The 22,362-nt window shown below is 34.4% G+C and overlaps 2 protein-coding genes, 1 long non-coding RNA gene and 2 pseudogenes across 3 annotated transcripts; 2 read left to right on the forward strand and 3 right to left on the reverse strand.

Annotated features, from left to right (window-relative positions):
* The first annotated feature begins 3,294 nt into the window (after positions 1 to 3,294).
* On the forward strand, positions 3,295 to 4,312 carry LOC148932098 (uncharacterized; annotated as a pseudogene).
* A 7,708-nt stretch (positions 4,313 to 12,020) lies between these two features.
* LOC125202547 (17.8 kDa class I heat shock protein-like) lies at positions 12,021 to 12,660 on the reverse strand (annotated as a pseudogene).
* Positions 12,661 to 13,666: 1,006 nt separating this feature from the next.
* LOC125217046 (uncharacterized) lies at positions 13,667 to 16,728 on the reverse strand. Its single transcript, XR_007175551.2, has 5 exons — positions 16,323 to 16,728; positions 15,111 to 15,240; positions 14,931 to 15,007; positions 14,084 to 14,127; positions 13,667 to 13,995 (listed from the first exon to the last, which is right to left on the reverse strand). It is a non-coding gene; the product is annotated as an uncharacterized LOC125217046 (long non-coding RNA).
* A 3,034-nt stretch (positions 16,729 to 19,762) lies between these two features.
* On the reverse strand, positions 19,763 to 20,520 carry LOC148932099 (18.2 kDa class I heat shock protein-like). Its single transcript, XM_089063667.1, has one exon. It carries the CDS (start codon positions 20,361 to 20,363, stop codon positions 19,893 to 19,895), a length of 471 nt encoding a protein of 156 aa, XP_088919793.1. The 5' UTR covers positions 20,364 to 20,520; the 3' UTR covers positions 19,763 to 19,892.
* A 1,207-nt stretch (positions 20,521 to 21,727) lies between these two features.
* LOC125202276 (17.8 kDa class I heat shock protein-like) lies at positions 21,728 to 22,357 on the forward strand. The gene has a single exon (XM_048100648.2). The coding sequence runs from the start codon at positions 21,800 to 21,802 to the stop codon at positions 22,268 to 22,270; it is 471 nt and encodes a 156-aa protein (XP_047956605.1). The 5' UTR covers positions 21,728 to 21,799; the 3' UTR covers positions 22,271 to 22,357.
* Positions 22,358 to 22,362: the final 5 nt, after the last annotated feature.

Below are 22,362 nucleotides of genomic sequence, written 5' to 3' on the forward strand. Positions count from 1 at the left end.
CAAAGCGTTCAAGTACCTCGCTTGTTGGCAGGAGGGCGCCTTCATCCGAGGTATAGGGGCGGCGTAGTAGCATCCTCCTCCAGCTCCTCTAGCAAACGATCGAGGTCGGTAGTCCTATCCGACGGCGCCTCCGATGATGTGGCTACCCAGCTTGCTGGAACTAACTTGGGTAGCCCCGACGCTGGCCCGAGCAGTTCCCGCCGGCCGTAAGGAAGGAAGAAGGCGACGGCCACCCGCCGTCGCGCCCCGACTCCATCCGCCCCCGCTCCGGCTCCCGCTCCCTTTGTGCCTCCTCCACCCTCGAACAACTCGTTGTGGGCCCTCTTGGGTCAACTCTATATGAACGATACGTCTAACATGACTTCCAAGCAACTTGCAACACATGGGGGAATGATCCGGGGTCTCAAGATTACATTGGGGATAGATGACTAGTCTTTCACGGGGGTATTTTTTAGTCTTTAATAATGTAATTTTTAATTTTTAGGATTTTAATTATGTATTTTTATTTTTTAGGATTTTAATTATGTACTTTTTATTTTTTAATGTATTTTTATAATGTAGAAATGTTTTTAGTAATTAAAGTATTTAATTTGAATAATAGAATGGTGAGACCCTTTAGCTTGTCCTTGCGGAAGAGCACGAATGTGGGTGTTGTGCTCTTAGCTAAGGACAATGAGTAAAAATGGGTCCGGGCCCACTTCCGTGCTCTTAGCTAAGTGCACGGACGGGGATGCTCTAAATCATTTCATTTTCCATCTCTCGAGCTCAGATTCTTATGTCGGTCTCAAATAGTGTAAAATTGATGTTTTGGTAAGTTTACTGTAACAGCCCGCTTTCCTAGGGTACAATAAATGCGGCAACTGCTACCAAACGGACACGAAGAAATGAACAAAGGCTAGGGTTTCAATTAAAGAGTGTTGACCAAAAGATTTGAAAGAACTATCAGAGTATTTAAAGTAATAACTTAACCTAGAAGCTCGAATAAGGAAAGAAAGGTATCATAAATAATGATCAAAAATCTCAAGAGTATGACATAGTTTTCGAGATAAAACCACAAGATAGTCTAAGGCCTCTAAAACGAAAGAAGAGTGCAAAATATTCCAAATAAGCATAAGTGTAGCAAAAACTCAGCAGAAAGCGACCAAGGGAAAGAATAGCTATGTATGAAGACACAACTACGCTTGAAGTTCATAACAACCATCTTAGTTAATTATCATGCTCAACACCCGCCACCGCTCGTCATCGTTCAACCTGCACATAAGGAAAACACATGCAGGGCTGAGTATTTTGAAATACTCAGTGAGCTCGTTGCCAAAATATTTTATAAGTTATGCCACCCTTACCATAGTGAACTCGAGGTTTTACACTTTTCAAAATAAATATTCAACGAGTATCACAAAAATATTTTTCATAGATTGGTCAATCAAACAATCCCCCATTTTCTCATCAAATTCCACAATCACAATCATATCCAGGGTGCGACGAAAGTGTGGCCACACTTTTCGCCCACGAGACCGGCCGACTAGCAAGGACGGCTCCCGATCCCCACGTGTACACAGCCTGGTAGGGTTTGCGGCCCGTACTCAGACCCGAATTCGTATAACATATCCACAGCCCTAGCCCAATGGAGCGAACTCACAAACTAGGCATCAGACGCACAATATCACAACAAAACAAACATAGGCATGGCATAACAGTTAAACCAGCCTTATAACACCAATCAATATTTTTGCAAGAAGTAAAAGAGTTTAAGAATAAAGCCCACCTCGACTGCTTAGGTTTCAAGTATGTTCTTTCCTTTGTTATCCGGCTTCGCAACTGAGGTTTCACCTTTTTAATCACATAGGCACACATATCACAAATTAGGTTCAACACTACTCTTACTTATGCATGTCTCGATGTTTTTCCCTCTTCCCAACGATTTATCCTATCATTACTAATCAATAAAAATCATATCTATCGTACCATAATATTTAGCCATCAAACACTCTCTACACAAACACAACACACACATGACACACACACACTCACACACGACACACACACACTCACACACGACACACACACACACACGTTCCATATTCACATATCCCTTTTTATCCCACTTTCACTCAAACAAGATGCATGAGGGTTCAAGAAGACCGATTCATCGGTTAGAAAAAGGAAAAGGGATGAAGATGGAGGAATACTTATATATATATAAACAAAGTACCTTTTTAGGGATAAACGATCGGTAGAAACAAAGTAGGGACTTGGTTCTTCAAGAATTCTTGGATTAAACTTCGATTCTTCTCCAAAAGATAGCAAGATATTGGAGAGTAGAAGAAGAATAATTTGAGAGAGTGGGGGAATGGTGGGGGACGAAAATTTGGGGTCTAGGGTTGGGGTCTTCTCTTATTTATAGTGCTCAACAAGATCTTTAGGTAATTAGAATAGAATATTTGGTAAGATTTTATTCTACACAATGAATAAAATAATATTGTGAAGTAGGGAAGAAGAAATACCAAAAATAAGTTCTAAGGCGTAAACATGGAATTTTCGAAAATTAGGCCTTCTAATTAGCCATGGTTTCGTTTTGGTATATTTTACGGAGTAGAATAAAATATCACGGAGTAAAATAAAATAAAAACTCTCCCCCATTGGCCTAGAAATAGGCGTGTGATTTGGTGCCTAAATAAGGCATGGATTTTTGAATATTGGCTAAATTAAGGTATGACAAGGATCTCTTGAAGTATGGAAAGATTTGGTAGAATATTTAAATTCTAGGTATGGAAAGGAATCAAACAATGGATTAACTAAAATAAAATAATTCTCTCCTTCCTATAACAAGTGATTTTCGAAAATCACTAGAAAAACAAAGGGCTCGATTTTTCTCCCAAAAAGAATAAGGAATAATTGAGTTTTGGATTCAATTTGGATAAATATCCCAAGAATTAAATTAAATCCGGAAAAATAGAATTCCTCCTCCAAAAGGCTAGGGGTCGAAAATTACAAAACAAAAAAATTAGGTGACAAGTATTTATGGGAATTTCCTCTAATATTCTCACTCACCCTTAAACAAATAATTCACCTTATAAATTAATTAATCACATATGCCACATCATAATAGTCAACAAATTTGACTTTTCAAACTCTCAATCAAATGAACTCATGCAATAAATTCACTTATCAAATAATTCACATCTTCCACGTCATCGATAATAAATTTTAGGGCTCTAAAATTAGGGTTCTAAATTCCGAGATGTTACATTTACTATACCCATTTTTCTCAGGAAATTTTTGTTGTAGCAAATTATGAAGAATTCTCACAAAAACAAAGTAAAAAAGATCTCAGAAAAAATCGAAAAATCCGTCAATGATTGGAAACTACCTCCTTTTTCAGCCACAAATATTTTTGAGCCAAGGGGTTGTTGTTGGTCTTTTGATTGTAAAGTTAACACCGTTGACGAAGAAATCCCTCTGAAAAAGGGTTCCGCAACGTTTACTCTCTTATCTGAACATCGTGCAAGAGCATTTCAAAATGATTGCCGCTCCGTTCATGTTGTAATGATTCACGTGGGTTTGAAACCCACAAAACTCGGTTCAAACACATCTGCATTAGTCCATCTTCGTGACAAGAGATTTAAGAAATTTGATGCTTCTGTATTGGCTAAGGCCGAATCAAGTTTATGTGATGGCCCAATTTACTTTTCCTACTTCCCTGAGTATCGTGTTGCTGTAAGTGATTGCTGCCACATTCGGCATTGATGTTGAAATCAATGGGGATGAAAGGATAACCCTTATGTATAGGTTCTACTATAAATTGAAGACATGGTCAGCTGTTGTAAGGCCTTTTTCGAGGCGTGTCCCTGTTGATGAGAGAGGGAAGACTAGTTTATACGTGCTTGATATTGGTAGAGGCAAGCGTGTGGTGTCGAAAACGATGGAGTGGAATCAGATTGGTAGATGTGGTGGAAACGCCGGTGAGAACGGTGGTGGTGCTAGCGTGGACTGGAAGGAGACGGCGAAGGGGCATGTGGTGAAGGTGGATGTGCCTGGTTTCAAGAAAGAGGATGTTAAGATTAAGGTTGAAGATGGTCGAGTTTTACAGATTATTGGAGAGAGAAGCAATGAGGAGGAGGAGGAGGAGGAGAGCGAGAAGTGGCACTGCAAGGAGAGGAGGAGTGGGATCCTCCGCCGCTTGAGGCTGCCGGAGAATGCTGATTTGGATGAGATGGAGGTATGCATGGAAAATGGGGTGCTAATAATTACTGTGCCGAAGGAGGAAGTCAAGCCGAAGAAGCCGGTGAAGATCATTGAAATCTCTGGATAAGTTCATTAATCATGTATTGAACTAGTTTATGTTTATTCTAGGAAGTATTGCCTTTAATATTGTGTTTGAATTAGTGCTATGTGTTAATAGGATGCTGCAGTGGATATGTTGAGTCTGATTGTATCATCAGTTTGATTCTTGAATTATTGTTGTTTGTGTGCTTTTTGACAATGTTTGCCATTAAAATTTACCTAGTTCAATAGCTCTAGAAAATGAGAAGGGCAATGTTTCGCTTGATAAGATTTTCCTGAGGTACAAGTACAACAGATTGTTGCTCTCTAATACTGAGAATACTTTGAAAAGGAAATCTAGTGTTGCTGGCATAGCGTGATTGTGATTGACGAGATATGAATTGACTTGGGATATAATCAGATGAGCCAAAAAAAATACTCCCTGTTACACTATAATTGAGACGAAACTTTTGGGCACGGAGTCTAAGAAATGGATGTTGGGTGTGTTAAATAAATAGATAAAAAAGTAAGAGAGAAAAAAGTAGAGAGAATAAAGTATAAAGTAAATAAAGTTGAGAGAATAAAATAAGAGAGAGTAAAGTAAGATAGAGAAAAATGTTACCATATATGGAAATGACTCAACTTCAACCATGAAGAAACTTTCCGAAATAAAAAATTGACTCAACTATAGTAAAACAGAGGGAGTAATTATAATATAGAAGGTTGGGTTGTGGTGCGCTGAGGGGCGCGGGCAACCAATGATTGTGGGTGGGCGTTGACGGGAGAGCCGCCCTGGGTGTGGAAGGGCGATAGGCCGCCTGGGCAGCATATCGTGTGCGGCTGCACGCGTAGTGGGTGCTTGCGACGCGACGAGCCCTAATTTTTAAATTCCTATAATTGTTTATAAATAACTTTTGTTCACCCATTTTTTCTATATTCGTATTTTAAATTTTTAGGATCCGTTAATTGAACTTAGCATTAGCAGTTGTGACCATTCTACGGAGCCAATCTCAAGGCCTATCACTATTTTCTCCTGCCACATCAGCAGACCCATCTCAGAGCCTATCTTCCTTTAATGAGAGCCTATCCTAGAGTCTATCTTAGAGTCCCTCTCATTTCTACATCATCATTATTTTTAATATTTCACTTGTTTGTGTAATTAAAAGACAATGTAATATACGACAAAAAATAAATTTAATTTAAAAATAAAATAAAACATAAATAAAACATCCTACATTGAAAAAATATATATATAAGAGATAAAGATAGAAAATTGAAATTGAGATTGGAAAGTGGATGAATGTGAATTGATGGGGAATGAAGTATATATAATGGATTAAAAATTCAATTAAATTTAAAAATAAAATAAAAAGGGGATATCGGCTCCATCATCAGTCTGAGCCCACACAATGGAGGCCCATAGCAGGGCCGATGAGGGCCGATATGAGCATCTGCTCTGAGGTGGAGACGATGGGGCATGGAGATAGACCCTCTCTCCACAATGGTGACCTCTGAGGTAGAGGTGTGCATTCAGGTTTCGGTTCGGTTTTTTGCCCAAACCGAACCGAACCCGAAAAACCGAATTTTCTTGAAAATCAAAATCGAACCAAACCGAAAAACTGAAAAATCGAAAAAATATGGAGTATATACTCATATTAGGAGTGATCAATTGCAAACTCATCATTTAATTGCTAACTACAACTAATTTAAGGCCATAGGATTTTAGAAAACGTGTGGTTTACAATTTGCCACGTGTAATTTTTATTTTTATTAATTAAATCGAAAAAGATAAAAAAAAAATCTCCAAATTAGGGTATTGGATGAAAATGTCAATATAGTGTTTCGAAAATATCAATACAATGCTTTGAGAATGTCAACACAATGCTTTAAGAATGTTAACTCATTGCTTATATTGACATATTTTATATAGTATGTTGACATTTCTGCTGTACGAAAAAATTAAAACTTTTCAAAAAAAATTTCAAATTTTGATGTCGGAACATATGCATGTAGAATATCGTTAGAATCCTTATAAAATTATCTTTAATTTGATATATGTTAGATGAATTTAAAGTTTTGAGATTTCTTTTAAAAGTTAGTTATAACTAATTTTATAGTTAATTGACATTAATACCCATATTGATATTTTTTGTGCATGATATTAATACTCAAGGGTTGAATGATCTTCAACTTTAATTTAAAATTTTAATGCCTATCATTTAGTTGTAGTTAGCAATTTAGGAGTGAGTTAGCAATATAACACACCTCTACTAATATAATATAAATATATAATACTAATAATACATATTAGGGAAGTGATCAATTGCTAACTCATTATTTAATTGCTAACTCATTATTTAATTGCTAACTACAACTTAAGACCATAGGATTTTAGAAAACTTGTGGTCCACAATTTGCCACGTGTAATTTTCATTTTTATTAATTAAATTGAAAAATATAAAAAAAACTACCAAATTAGGGTTTTGGATGAAAATATCAATATAGTGTTTCAAATATATCAACACAATGCTTTGAGAATGTCAAGACAATACTTTGAGAATGTTAACACATTGCTTATATTGACATTCTACATTTATTATATTGATATACTTTATATAATATGTTGACCTTTGTACTGTACGAAAAAATTAAAAAAATTTAAATTTTTTTTCAAATTTTGACGTTGGAACATATGTAAGTGAGATCTCGTTAGAATCCTTATTTTATTATCTTTAATTTGATGTATGTTATGCTAAAAAATAATTTAAATCGAGAAAGTTATATATGTTTTAAAGTTATGAGATATTTTTTAAAAGTTAGTTACAACTAATTTGTTGTAAATTGACCTTAATACCCTTATTGACGTTTTTGTTGATCGTATTGACATTTAGGGGTTGATGATCTAAACCCTTAATTTGAATATCTAATGGCTATTATTTAGTTGTAGTTAGCAATTAAGTATTGAGTTAGCAATATAACACTCCCCATACATATTATATAAAATATATTAAAAGAATATATATTATATATATGATATAATATATTTAAATTAATAGAATAAATATATATAATATTATATTTATAATATAATTCGATTTTTTAGTTTTTTTTTGCCCGAACCGAAAAATCAATTTTTTTTTTAAAAATCGAACCGAACCGAAAAACTGAAAATTCTATTTTCATGAAAAAACTAACCGGAACCGACTCGATCTTAAGTTCGGTTACTTAGTTAACCGACTCGGTTAGAACCGGTCGATTATCGGTTATAACCGAACTAACCGGATTAAAATTAAAATTGTTTATGGTTTTAACTTTTATCTACTTTATTATTATTATTATTACTATTATTATTATTATTATTATTATTATTTCTATTTGCAAGTAATACATAAATTGTTTAGGCACTTTTAAAGAGTTAAACTTTATATGATCTAAAATTTTAAAACTTTTCTCCAATAATAAGTAAAGGGTTATGCTATTTTTAAAATAGTTGTAATGCTTAAGCACTTTATTAATTTGAGAGATCTTACTTTTAAAATAATATTTAGAAACTTTATAAACTTTGAGATAGTATAGTATATGTGATAGTGATACAAATTAAAATAGATTTTTTTGATACTGCAATATGAGACTTTGACAAACATTTGGAAGTAAATTACAAATTTTTCTATTGTGACGAAGTTTAAAAGTACATTACAATTTCTTTTATTATTAATTAAAAATAAAATTGAAATTAAAATTATTTATAGTTTTAACTTTTAACTTTTTATCTACTTTTTTTTAATTATTATTATTATTATTATTATTATTATTATTATTATTATTATTGATAGTGACACGAATTAAAATGGATTTTTTTGACATTGCAATACGAGACTTTGACAAAATTTAGATATAAATTACAATTTCTTCTAGTATTAATTAAATATATAATTGAAATGAAAATTAATTTAATTTCGGTTATCGGTTATAACCGATAATAACCGGTCGGTTATAACTGATAACCGACTTGAAGCAAAACGTAAAACCGGTACCGACCTGAATACCGTAAATTTCAATTATCGATTAACCGAATAATCGAAAACCGTTTACCCACCCCTATTTGTAAGTATAAATTAATATTTGTAGCCCGAGGAGGAGCGTGAGGTTATGAGAATTGTTGCTGGGCGGAAATCAATTAAATGATTAAATCATTAGCCCAAAATTTATGTACGTATTGTTAGTACATTGTAGTGAGTCTAGTGACGAAAATTTTCAGCCTCGGATTCGATTTTATATAATCCTAAATATCGCTTATACTAACTTATCTCAGTGGTTGAATACTTGAATGTTGGTTGGTTGCATATATATTAATTTAATAATAGTATGAGTAGAGTGATTTGTACAACATGAGAAGAGAACCATTACTGAAATAGTAAAAATAAAGTAGAATGATTAATAAGGGATATCATAAAATAAAAAATTGGGATACGATAACTTAGGGAGTATCTTTTCGTATAAATGGAAAGTGTCTGAACATGATATCACTTATTCAAATATTAATTTAATCAAGTAAATGATTATACAAAATTCTTATATTTGTATAAATGGAAATTGTCGAACATGAGATACTTATAATTTCTGAGATAAAGCTTAAGAATGAATGTGTAGCTATATTAAAGTGGGTAGGTAATAGAGTAAGATCAAAAAATAGAGAAAATAACATTGAAAAATTAATAATGTGCCATGAGAAAGAACGAAGTAGAAAAGAAAGTGTGAGTTAATTACATTTATAGTGTAAAATGATTTAATTATAAAGAAACTTTCTAAAATTAAAAAGTAACTCAGTCACTCCCTTCATTCCGCAGTGATGGAAGTGTTCCTATTTGGCCCACGGCATATGGGTGGGGGGGGGGTGTCTACGGGACTAGGATGCGTCCGGAGCCGCCGGAGCAGCCTGAGGCCGGGCCTGATTGTGGTCCGGCCCGACTTTGCATGCTCTCGGGACGCGCTCAGTTGTGGTTCGGCCCCACATTGCGAGGTGTTCGGGTCAGGACGGATCCGGCCGCAATTCAAAAATTTTTTTAAAAGAAAATTGTAATTTTTAAGGAGTTGTATTTGAACCTTCAAAGTATTTGTTTAATTTTAAAAGAGAGGAGAGGAAAAAGATCACTGCGCGCTTTTTGACGAAGAGAAATGAGAAAATTTTAGGTTAAATATATTTTTTGGACTAAGCTTTTTTTCAATTTGATGTATTTAGTTATTTGTACAGTTTTAATGGGATAACGTTTTTAAATAGTATATTACTCCGTTTGTTCTTTGTTAGTAGAGGCGCTTCTTTTCGTCATGGAGACTAAAAATATTATGTTAAGTGGACAGTGAATAAAGTAAAAGAGAATAAAGTATTATGAGATGAAAAGAGAATAAAGTAAGATATATGATTACTTTTTGCCAAAAATAGAAATGATCCAATTAACATGGAACTTCTCAAAATAATAAAATGATTCAATTAACATGGAACGAGGGAGTATGTTTTAATGTTTGTAATTTTCAATTTTCGAATAAAGAATGAATTTTCTATGATATAATTATTCAAAATTGTTTTTACGAATAAAATAGCTTGTAGTTGCGAATAGTTTAATTTAATAGTTGGGGCCTAAATGAGGTCTAGATGAGGCTGCAGGGTTGTGGGAGTTGTGGTCTAGCGCAGAAAATTAGGGAAATGATGACGTGGACAGGACTTGAGGCCTAGATCTAGAACTAAAAGGGAAAATGACTTTACTAGCATAAAACGATCTCACTCCGTCCCATGCAACTCGTACTTTTCACTTTGACAACGAAAATTTAAACATGAGTAATTAATGTGATTAAATTAGAATTTTAAATGTAATAAGACAACACTTAATAAGGGACACACTAATTAACTCTAATTTCTTAATTAAATACAATAATTTTTTATTTAAAATAGAAATAGCGCAAATAGTTTGGGATAGTGTGAAAATAAATATGTAAGTAGCATTGGACAGAGAGAGTACTAAATATAGAACGGAGAGAGTACGAAGAAATGGAAGGAATATTAATCTGAGTACTAATCTTGTTTGATCTAAAATGAATCTGCCCTGATCCTGTATGTTCCTAGAATGAATCTTGTTTAGTGTTATGCTTTACTAGATTGCAAAGTCAGATTCTTCCTAATTAAGAAAAGCTGTATTGTCACTTGTATTATCACTCGTGGAAGTATTAGTGGAGTGGTTAAGCCAAAAATTATGATCCCACTAGTGTTTTTAGACTGTACTAATATCATGTTACTCCACTCATATTTGATACTCTCTCCGTCCACGAATAAGAGTACCGTTTTTCTATTTTGGTTTATCCATGAATAGGAATCCCGATTCATAATTACCATAAATGGTAAAAAGATCTCCCATTCCACTAACACATTCCACTTACATATACAAGTGAGACTCATATTCCACTAACTTTCTTCCACCCACTTTTTTTAACATTTATTACAATTCATGCCAGATAAAAATGGGACTCCTATTTGTGGACGGAGGGAATATGTAACAACGAGGTTGATGCAATTTTCAGAAATTGGGCAAACAAACATTTTATGTTGCTAAATTAAGAATGCGAAAAGACTTGTAAACTTATGTATGCATTAGGTATTGCTGAGTATAAAAAGTTCAAACATTACATCAAAACACTCTGTTTATTTAACAACTAGTATCACCCACTTGCGATGCACGATCCTTTTTTTTATTTATTTAAACTTATTTTATATTGTGAAATGATTTTACAAATTTATAAAAATATCATTGTATAAAATCTGAAATCATAAATACATAGAATAAAAATATTTATTAAAAAATATAAAATCAGACAGACAAAAAAAATAACACATATACCGAATGAGAAACAATATTATTATTTCAAGTTTTAAAATCACAAATTTATACAATAGCAATTTATTGTACCAATAACTTAAACATGAAATACAGTTGATAACAATGAAGCAAAAACTATTTATAAAGACAAATATCTTACAACAGAAACCCGACATTTTCACGAACAGTGAGAGAATAAAAAAGTGTTGCACTCTGAAAAACCTGTTACAGTGAGCAGTAGATTCAAGAACTGTCTAGATTAGAATTACTGAAATGATTGAGGATGTGCAAACAGTATTATCTCACCAAGCCACTTCTTAGGCCAGATAGTTCCTCATCACTGATCAACTCGTGCCATCTTCTCCCACGAATCAATATCTCACCCTAGTTGTTCATAATTAATGAGAGACCATAAGAAGACAGTCAATCCCAATCAAAATTAGCTTCTATCAATAATAATAATATCAGTATAAAGTACAACATAATACCAAATAAAAGGAACGAACTTGGAAGAATCAAGATTACCTTGTCTGGAGCAAGAAGCCCGACCATAATCTTCAAGATGGTTGACTTGTATATCCACATACATATTTAAATTGATGATCTCTTCATAATTTATTACGACGACTATATAAATCCCAAAATTAATAGGTTAGTGGATAAGTGGCAATAAATATTATTAGTCGGTAGTTAATTATGAAAAAAATAAGAGTCATAGTATTAATATTTCAGGTTACACTATTATTTAAATTTAATAATGTAGTAAGTATATTAGAATTTTTTTTTATATTATCAATTGCACACGTGTAATTATTCTCAAAACTCGCCTTTTATATATTTATAGATATTATACTACTCTTTGAAAATAGTTTACATTATTTTGTTCGGAAATTAAAAAAAAAAACACACGACATCAATCTTCACAAACTGAAAATCAAAGAAAACTCAGGCACCAAATTTTCCACTTAACCAGAGATATCAATAGCCTTCACTTCAGGTTTCTTCACTTCCTCCTTTGGCACCGTCACCGTCAGCACCCCATTCTCCATGGCTGCCTTCACCTGCTCCAGCTTGGCATTCTCCGGCAGCCTAAAGCGGCGGTAGAACTTGCCACTGCTCCTCTCAATGCGGTGCCACTTGTCATTCTTCTCCTCCTGCTCCTTGCTTCTCTCTCCACTGATTTGCAGAATTCCGCCATCTTCAACCTCAACCTTAACTTCTTCCTTCTTCAATCCGGGAACATCAACTTTGAAGAGATGGGCCTCCGGCGTCTCCTTTCAATCGATCCGGGCATTGGCCACCGCAAAGGTTTCACGGGCGGAGGAGGGGATGTTGGTGGAGAGAGGAAAGCCCTGGAATGGATCCCATACATCAAGGGAGAATGGGTCGAAGGCGTTGCTGCTGCGGCGGCCCAAGAAGCTTGGGATCAGAGACATTTTTGCTTCTAATCGGAGAATATTAATGCGTGCGATTGGGTTATTGCTGAGAACTTATACTAAAGACTTGAGATGTTTTGACGAGGAATCGGGATGAATGAGTAGGAGAATATTCTCTCTGTCCGCTAATAGGAGTTCCGTTTTTTTTTTTATTTTAGTCCGTTCGTGTTCGTGAATAGGAGTCCCGGCTCACTTTTACCATAAATGGTAATAATAGGGTCCTACCTTTCACCAATTCATTCCACTCATATTTTATTTAAAACTAAGTATATACAAGTGGGACCCCTGTTATATTAATTTTTTTCATCCATTTTTCTTAATATTTCGGAAAATTTATGCCGCCCACAAACGAGAGTCCTAATGGTGGCGGAGGGAGTATACAGTAATGTGGGGATAAATCGGTCAGTTTCGCATCGCGTAGATTCTGGATTTCTCTGCATTGGTGTAGAAATCGTAGATTCTAGATTCTGCTGCCATTTTCTGCACGTCTCTGGTTTCTCCTATCTAAGGATTGAATTATAAATTTGGGCATGTCAATTAATTAACGGCCCATTTTAAAACAGCCCAAATTGTAGCTATTTAATCAGAAACATATCGAGTGTCATAAAAGATTTTTAAAAATTATAACCAATGAATGGAGCATCCAAAGAAGAGGGTATTCAATTCACTACAAAAAAATCGCTAATTAGTGGTGGAAATATCCGCCACTAAATCTCATATTTTCGCCAGTAAAGCAGTTAGTGGCGGATTTAGTGGCGGAACAGAACCGCTGCAATATATTCGCCGCTAAAATATCAGTGGCGGAAATTTTTCCGCCACAGAAACATAGTGGCGGATTACTCACGGAAAATAATTCGCCAGAGAAATTCCGCCAGTAAAGTTAAATATAGTGGCGGATTTTGGGGTGCCATTATTAGTGGCGGAACCTAGTTCCGCCACTGAAATTCCGCCACTGTTCCGCCACTAACATATGATGCTATTTAGTGGCAGAATTAATCCGCCACTATATTTTGATACAAATTTTGATTATATTTGTTTTATTATTTATCCAGCCTATTATGATAATTTTCCAACAAAGCAATACATTTTTCATAGCAAAAGTAACAATAGACACGAATACTCATTAATTACTCAAAATTATTCATTACACCAAAGTTTAATAATATTGAGCATAAGTGCAAATTCTAAAATTAGTTAACAAAATAACGGTTTATGTTCATGTAGTACAATCATCAGGTCGGGCAGCGGAGTAACTTGACTTGTGGGACTGTTGGCTCAATTGTACTCGTCTCGGCTGGGAGGGACATGATCAGCTAGTTGGCTCATCTAGGAGAAGTGTGGTCACCACCCGCATTCCACGTTTCTCGCCACATATCCCTCCATCGCTACTTTAGAGGAGTATTCCGATCTATCGCGTCACCCAAACCAAGCTGTCTCAACCAAAAACAGAGTATCAATAATTCTATAGTTTGGAGTTTAATGAACAAAATGAGATGCTTCACTATGTACATATGATACCTGCCCATCTTTGTTCCATCCCCAGCAAAATGTTTTGCCATCCTCTACATCAACAAAGTGAATGAAACTAATTAGTTTAGCATACACCAAACCACCATTTTTTATATTGAAAATCATACACTACAAGCCAAGTCCATTCATTGCTCCCTCCTAGAGTACTTTGCAACTAACCATATCGAAGTTGAGGTAATTAAGAAACAAGATGACTCACTAACTCAAGACTACTATTTGTCTACTTCCATATCACCCAAGTTCCCAACTGACCGTACTGGTTTACGCCAAAATATTTCAGAAATATATCAATCCATCTGCCAGTCTTACGAAGAGTTGTTAACTAAGGGGAGCACAAATATAAGGCAAGTTGCTGACAGATGAAATTGCATGGAATTAGTATTCACAATTGTTGGAAATCTTGATGGAAGACTCAAGTTTAAAGGTAAACAAATTATACCAACTTGTAAGTACTATTCTAAGGAATGGACGCAGATGATATGTATAATCAATTAAATGTTCTTCCTTAAACACAGTCCGCTGCTGTACCTCAATCCACAGTGCAAGTTTCGGCCTTCCTACTGTGATGTCGTGGTTCTTAACTTAAGAGAAGAAGGGTTGATATCTTTCAACGAAGAGATTATAGGCAATATCCATCTGAGGTAAATCATGAAATAAAACATTCTAGCAAATTTCATGCATTAATCACTAACTCAATTTATGACACTTTGAATCCACCATAGACTTGAAACATTGCAAGAAACACAATGAATGTTTAGCATCTTTCCTTAATGCAATTTCCATTATCATAAATCGGCTTACATTCATATCATATAAAAGTTGTATAATATCTCACCAAACTGAGCTGGCTAAGAAAATATGGCCCATCATCGAAGTTCGATAGAGCACTCTCAATCTCATCAAAAGCAGCACCTATGGAAGAAAAACCACATAAGTATTTAGTTCAACATCTTCTCATCGCTGCAAATTCTCTGCCATTACAATCCAAACTCACCAGCTTCATCTATTCGGTTACCTTTCAATGAAGTAGTCACAGATTTGTGGAAGGAGCCCGTTAATGACACCAACTCCTCTCCGAACTCCCCCTTGGTTGGATCCTGCAGTCATTCAGCACTGATTAACCCGGTTTTTCTGTCTCCAAACACCTGTAATTAATAAGGAAACAAGATGGATTACATGCCAATATAACCACAAACAATAAACAACTTAGAGTATGGAACATATCAATATAACTACTGAAAAACTCAGTATGTATACATCCATCCACTTCTATATGTGAAACCTAGAAAGCCTGTATTATTTTCGATTATTATTGGATAACTGCGATAAAAATTATATCAAATAAAAGTATCAAAGATGAGATAAATGAATAGCAAATATATGAAGAAACAACCTATCGTACATTCATTCCACAAGGAAAAGCCAAGAGTAAATTATGGTTATTCACCACTGTAAGTATTTTCAATTAATACGAGATAATAAATTAACTCTAGATTATCATAAAACACAAAAAAAACAGATAGCATTGAGTATCCAATCTTATAGACAATACTAATACAGTCTTTAATAGATTGATTAAAACTTCAGAACTAACATTAAAAAGCTCGATCAAAATTCATAATAACAAAGCAACAATATACACTCCAAGAGTCATTTTTATTTTGACAACACTTCGGACTTGCTTACTGTTTCATCTGTAGAAATATCAAAATTAATTAGTAAATAATGAACATATGACATCCTTGCGTTCAACCGATTCAATTAGCTCTTGCTTGTCCAGACACACAAGCTATACAAAATTAAAAATTTGCAACTGGTATTCAGATATAGGCACTTCCATGCATGTCCAAATCCAACAAGTAAAATGTGAAAACATTGACAGCACAATGGATATATGGAAAACAAGAAAAGAAGCTAACCAAACTTCTGTTCAAGTAAGCCTTTATCAAGTCAGATAGCAAGCAGTATCTAGTGTTCCAACAAATGTGGTTATCACAGAAGATCAGTTTCCACTCAGAGCACAAAAAAAAAATTAAATCTCCAGTGTCTTAGATAGCACGACACTCAGAAATCTTAATGTCAAACTCACAACTTCTGCCATTAGAGAAATCTCACATAACTGATTTGCCAATTTTCACAGAATCTCTGAATATCTAATTAAAGTTTTCAAACATAAGATAAGGATAAAAGGGGAAGGTGTATGTATTGGAGAGCATAATTGACTAACCAGAAGCTGTAGAAATTGAAATGGCAGTGGGAGAAGGTGCGGCGACGACGTGGCTGGAGCGGCGACGGCGACGACAGGGCTGGAGCGGCGACGGAGCTGGAGCGTTGACGGCGACGACAGGGCTGGAACGGCGACGGCGGCGACAGTGGCGACGAATCTGGAGTGACGACGCGGCGACGGAGCTGGAGTGACGACGGCGGCGACGGGCTGGAGTGGAAGAATTAGGGCGGGCGAGGAGGCATTGTAGTGAATGAAAAAGTAAGTCTAATTGTGCTCTAACTTAATTAATTCATATTCGTAAAACAGTGGCGGAAAAATCCACCAGTATTTTTATTTCTTATAATATATATTTATTTTATTGTAAAAAAGATTTACAGTGGCAGAATTAATCCGCCACAGATATGGCCAAATTAAAATCCGCTACAATTCCGTGGGAATTCCGCTACTAAATATTCTAGCGGATTATCCGCCACTATTCCGCCAGTATTACTGGCGGACTATTTCCGCCACTAATTTTCGCCACTAATATTGATATTTTTTGTAGTGATTATGGGGTACTTCTCTTAGGTCTTGCATATATTTGTTTGTTACATATTTTTAACACCCACGATAGAAGGTAGTACTCCCTCCCCCCAACATGTGTCACACTTTGACTCAATAAGGGTTTTAAGAATTCCACATCACTCACATTTTGTATAAACTTAATACATGAAAATGAGATCCAATTTTCACTAATTTTTTCCATCAACTTCCTTTACATTTCTTAAAACATGTGCATGATTCGTCTAGGACTGATAAAATAGGACGGAAGGAGTGCAAAAAAAAAATGAGTTGAAAAAATTAATGATATATTGATATCTGAGTCCTATTTTTATATACTACTATAAGTTTTATAAAAATGCGTGTGGAATTTAGATAGCGGAATATGTTACTAAAGGAGTATTATATTTGTTCCTCCCTTATGACTATTCACATTTATTTAAAATATGAACTTTTAATGAGACATGTAAGGAAAAGATTGATAAAAAGAAAATTGTGAATGAAATATTGTTAATGGACAATGAATAAGTCCTTATTCATTGTAGAGAAATTTTGTTCTTACATAGAAGTGCATCATTTTAATATAATGGACTAAAATAAAAATAGTTCTTAGGAGTATTTTTTATGGAGGGAGAGAGTAAAGTAATTTTGGTTAATGATCAAAATATAAAATTAAGACTATATTTATGGATAAAAATAGTGTATATCTATATATTTTATTAATTTTGTCAAAACATTAGTTAAGCCCAACTTAGTCTGTCTTTAGTAATGAAAAGTATTCAATTCAAATTTAGCTTTTTTCAAAGTAAAATTTGCTAGTCAATCAATTCTATAATGGGCGAGTTAAATTCAAGATAAAATTTAATAGCTAATTTTGTTACATAGATTAGTAAACAAGCTAAACGCGAGATAAACGAAAAGGGAAAAATTAACCTTTTAAGTTATAAATACTGTCGCTGTGCATTCAACTTTTATCTGGTATGGATTTTAATAAATATAAAGGAAAATAGATAGTAAAGTTAGTACTAGAATGTTGATCGTTGGTATATATATTATTTTAAAATAAATATGAATAAAGTAATTTGGTAGAATATGAAATTCATGACTAAAGTAATAAAAATAAAGTAAAATAATTAATAAGCAATATCTTAAAATGAAAATTGGGGACATGATACTGAGGGTGTAACTATTTGTATAAATGGAAAGTGTCGAACGTGATATCACTGATTCAATTTTTAACTTAATCGAGTAAAGGATTACACATACAAAATTCTTCTAATGTATATATATTATATTGGTTTTTACACCCTCCGTTTTTTTATATCTAAGACACTTCTTTTTAGGATAAAGTTTAAGAATGGATGTTTAGTATGTTACATAGATAGGTAATAGAGAAAGATAAAAGAAAAATGATGAGAAAATAAAATTGGAAAAGCGAATAAATTAAGAAAAAGAATAGAATATAAAAGAAAATGTGAGTTAAGTATTCCTATATATTATGAAAATGACTTAATTTAAAGAAACTTCACTAAATTGAAAAATAATTCAGCTATTATAAAGAAACGAAAGAAATATTAATCTTAAGCAGCGGTGGATCTACGTGGGAATAAGGGGGTACGACTGTACCCCTAAATTTTTTTCCGATCACCTTCTGTTGGGAGCTCTCGCCGCTTTAAGTGGAAGGAAAGGCCGCCTATTTGTTCTGTGTTTGTATCTTTTACACAGAGGAGAAGTGGTAGAGAAGAGCTAGTTAATTGGAATGTAGATTTTAAAGTTCAACATATATGTGTGAGACCACTTTTATATCTACTTTTATTTTTCGTATATAAAATGACAATTTGTTTTCTGTTTCTCTTATTAAGTGTATTAGTTTATCATACTAGAATTTTAGTTCCTTGTATAATTGTTTGTATTTATGATTTATTTCTGTATTTATATTTCATTAATATCTTAGTAGCTTTTATTTATGTTTTTATAATAATATTAATATTTTAATAGCTCTATTCGGACATGACAATATATTTGCATCTGTAATAATATAAAAATGCAATACTATTAAATGTCAAAATTCATTTGACTTTTTTTATTTTCATTATTACTTGCCATGAAAATATGGCTCAAATGGATTTAGTCGTTGCCTACAGGCCTACGATTGCTCGGACTTCGATGTTTCAATTCACTATAATTATTTATCGCACCCACTAACTCCAAATTCTGGATCCGTTAAATATTAGTTATATTATTTGGTCTAAAATGAATCCGCCCTGATCTGTATGGTCCTAAAATTATAATCTAGTTTAGTGTTATGTCTAAGTAACTAGAAGGAGTACTATATGGATCTCAATGTTGGATTATTCAGGAATAGATTGTAAGCCGCGGCGGATCTTGGGGGACAGGAGGGGGCGCTCGCCTCTCTGTGTGACTATTTTTCCCGTATCAGGACGTAAAATTACCTGTCCGTCTTCTCTGTTTGCCTCCGGCGTCGCCCCAAACAATGAAAAAAATAGCCATTTGCGCACTAAATCAAGCTAATACTATATAATCCGCCTTCGATCCACCATTGATTGTAAGGTCAGATTCCTCCCAACTGAGAAGGTTGTATTATCACTCGCGGAAGTAGTAGGAGTACTATTAAACCAGAAAAATTATGTGGGAGTACTATTAAACCAGAAAAATTATGATCCTACTAGTGTTTTCAGACTTTCTTAAAAAATAAAATAATTTCTATCTTACTCCACTTCATATCTGCTAAGTACCAACAAGGTTTGATGCAACTTTCAGAAACTAAGCAAACAAACTTTTTCATGTTGCTGTTGCTAAATTAAGAATGCGATTAAGTTTAGAAGAAGGCTTGTAAATTTAAAATACTAGATGTTGCTGAGGATAAAAAGTTCAAACACTACATCAGAACACTCTGTTTATTTAACGATCTTGTACAACATTTTTATGATAGGTTACGTTACAGAGTCCGAAATTTTTTTTAAAAAAAAAAAAAAAAAAAACATCAATCTTGGCAACCAAAGTTTCCACTTAACCAGAAATATCAATAGCCTTCACTTGAGGCTTCTTGACTTCTTCCTTTGGCACCGTCACCGTGAGCACCCCATTCTCCATGGCCGCCTTCACCTGCTCCAGCTTCGCATTCTCCGGCAGCCTAAAGCGGCGGCAGAACTTGCCGCTGCTTCTCTCAATACGGTGCCACTTGTCATTCTTCTCTTCCTGCTCCTTGCTTCTTTCTCCACTGATTTGCAGAATTCCGCCATCTTCAACCTCAACCTTCACTTCTTCCTTCTTCAATCCAGGAACATCAACCTTGAAGAGATGGGCCTCCGGAGTCTCCTTCCAATCGATGCGGGCGTTGGCCACCGCGCTTGTTTCACGGGCGGAGGAGGGGAAGTTGGTGGAGAGAGGAAAATCCTGAAAGGGATCCCACACATCAAGAGAGAATGGGTCGAAGACGTTGCTGCTGCGGCGCCCAAAGAAGCTCGGAATCAGAGACATTTTTGCTTATAATCACAGAATTATTGTGTGCAAATGTTTGATTGATGAGGAATTTTGTATCACTCGAATTGTTTGTTGGGAAATTGGGTGAAGGAGAAGGATTATTTATAGCGCGAGGAGAGAATTCTGGTGATTCTCGAAGAGTCGAGGGTGGGCTAGAAATGATGAACTCATGATTTAACCAGTCGTTTCCAGATGCATCTATTTATTCATACACGCAATATTAATTTACTTAAATATTTCTAAGTCAATACACATAACTATTTAAGGCTTTTAGCATTATTCGGCACTTTCATATTTTTTTTAAGTTGCTGAATATTGCAAATTTTTCTGTTCATTCGAATTTAACTGATAAAAATAGTAATTTTTTATACTCTTAAAATTCAAATTTTTAAATTGATTTATATGAAAATATGTTTTCTTTCTCTTGTTGTGTTTATGATAATCGGTTTGCAAAGCAAATTAATTGTTATTGTCGTAAACTGTATATGGAAGCAGTTGTCATATACAGTACTTATTTAAAATATAAATCATATAATATTAAATTATAATAACTTATTATTTTATTTTACTAATAGCTAATCAATATAATATTAATAAATTTTAAAATTATGATTTATTTTACATCGATATAAAATGACTGAATATTTTTTAGGTGTTTTAGTCATAAAATGATATAATACAATTAATATTAAAAATATTTAATTGATTTAATTAGTTTAAGTAATTAATTTAATTAGGTATTTTTTTTTTAATTTATATTATGAATGTCAATTAGATGTACGTATAAAATACTTTAAAAAGAAGAAACTGGAGAAAAAAGAAAGAAGAGGAAATAAAAACTAAGAAAAAGAAAAGAAGAAAGGAAAAAGGAGTGAAATTATAATTTTGGTACTTTTAATTGAAATTTATATATATATCCTGTATGACTCAAAGAATCACATGTTTGGTACCTAGGTTATTTTGTCAGAGTATAAAAAATATAAAATAAAGATCCCATCCTAATTTTGTACGTAAGAAAAAATCATGTACTACTATTTATTTAGTTCAATAAATAAATAAATTGGGACTCGGGATGAACTAAAAATAAACAACCAGACCCTAATGTGAGACGGTTGAAATAATTCAATATATTTACAATTTACACTGTTGAAAAATGAAATAAATTAAAAGATAGGGTCAAAATGGGCCTAGCTCTTCATGGTCTAAAAATATACTATATGCTGACACGAAAGCCCATTTTATGAACAGAACCTACGCGAATTTTCCTGAATCCCCGGATCTAAACGGATAAAATTCGCAATGCGCCAATATTACTAGAATTATCTAGAATCATCGGTAGCTGTATAAATGACATGCTCACTTAAGTTATCGAAGACTATCATCAAATTCCGAAAAAATCTTCAGCAATCAAATCCAACAATCAATTCTTCAAAATGTCTGTGATCCCAAGCTTCTTCGGCAACCGGCGCAGCAACGTGTTCGACCCATTCTCTCTTGATGTGTGGGATCCCTTTCAGGACTTTCCTCTCTCCACCAACTTCCCCTCCTCGGCGCGTGAAACTACTGCGGTGGCCAACGCCCGCATCGACTGGAAAGAGACGCCGGAGGCCCATCTCTTCAAGGTTGATGTTCCCGGATTGAAGAAAGAGGAAGTTAAGGTTGAGGTTGAGGATGGTTGCATTTTGCAAATCAGTGGGGAGAGAAGCAAGGAGCAGGAGGAGAAGAACGACAAGTGGCACCGCGTGGAGAGGAGCAGTGGCATGTTCCTCCGCCGCTTTAGGCTGCCGGAGAATGCCAAGCTGGAGCAGGTGAAGGCGGCGATGGAGAATGGGGTGCTCACGGTGACTGTGCCCAAGGAGGAAGTCAAGAAACCTGAAGTTAAGGCTATTGGTATCTCTGTTTAGATGAATAATCATCTCAAGAATTTCTGATTTCATGTATTTGATGTTAATAGAGCAAAATAAAATAGACGGAGAGTGTTATATTGCTAACTCAA

This window comes from Salvia hispanica, chromosome 2 (genome assembly GCF_029641045.1).
Source record: "Salvia hispanica isolate PSC_SH4W2 chromosome 2, Shi_PSC_v1, whole genome shotgun sequence".
NCBI lineage: Eukaryota > Viridiplantae > Streptophyta > Magnoliopsida > Lamiales > Lamiaceae > Salvia > Salvia hispanica.

What these genes read in the sequence shown, in the direction of transcription:
- LOC148932099 (XM_089063667.1), bottom strand. Translation starts at nt 20,363, where the DNA reads ATGTCTCTGATTCCGAGCTTCTTTGGGCGCCGCAGCAGCAACGTCTTC.
- LOC125202276 (XM_048100648.2), top strand. Translation starts at nt 21,800, where the DNA reads ATGTCTGTGATCCCAAGCTTCTTCGGCAACCGGCGCAGCAACGTGTTC.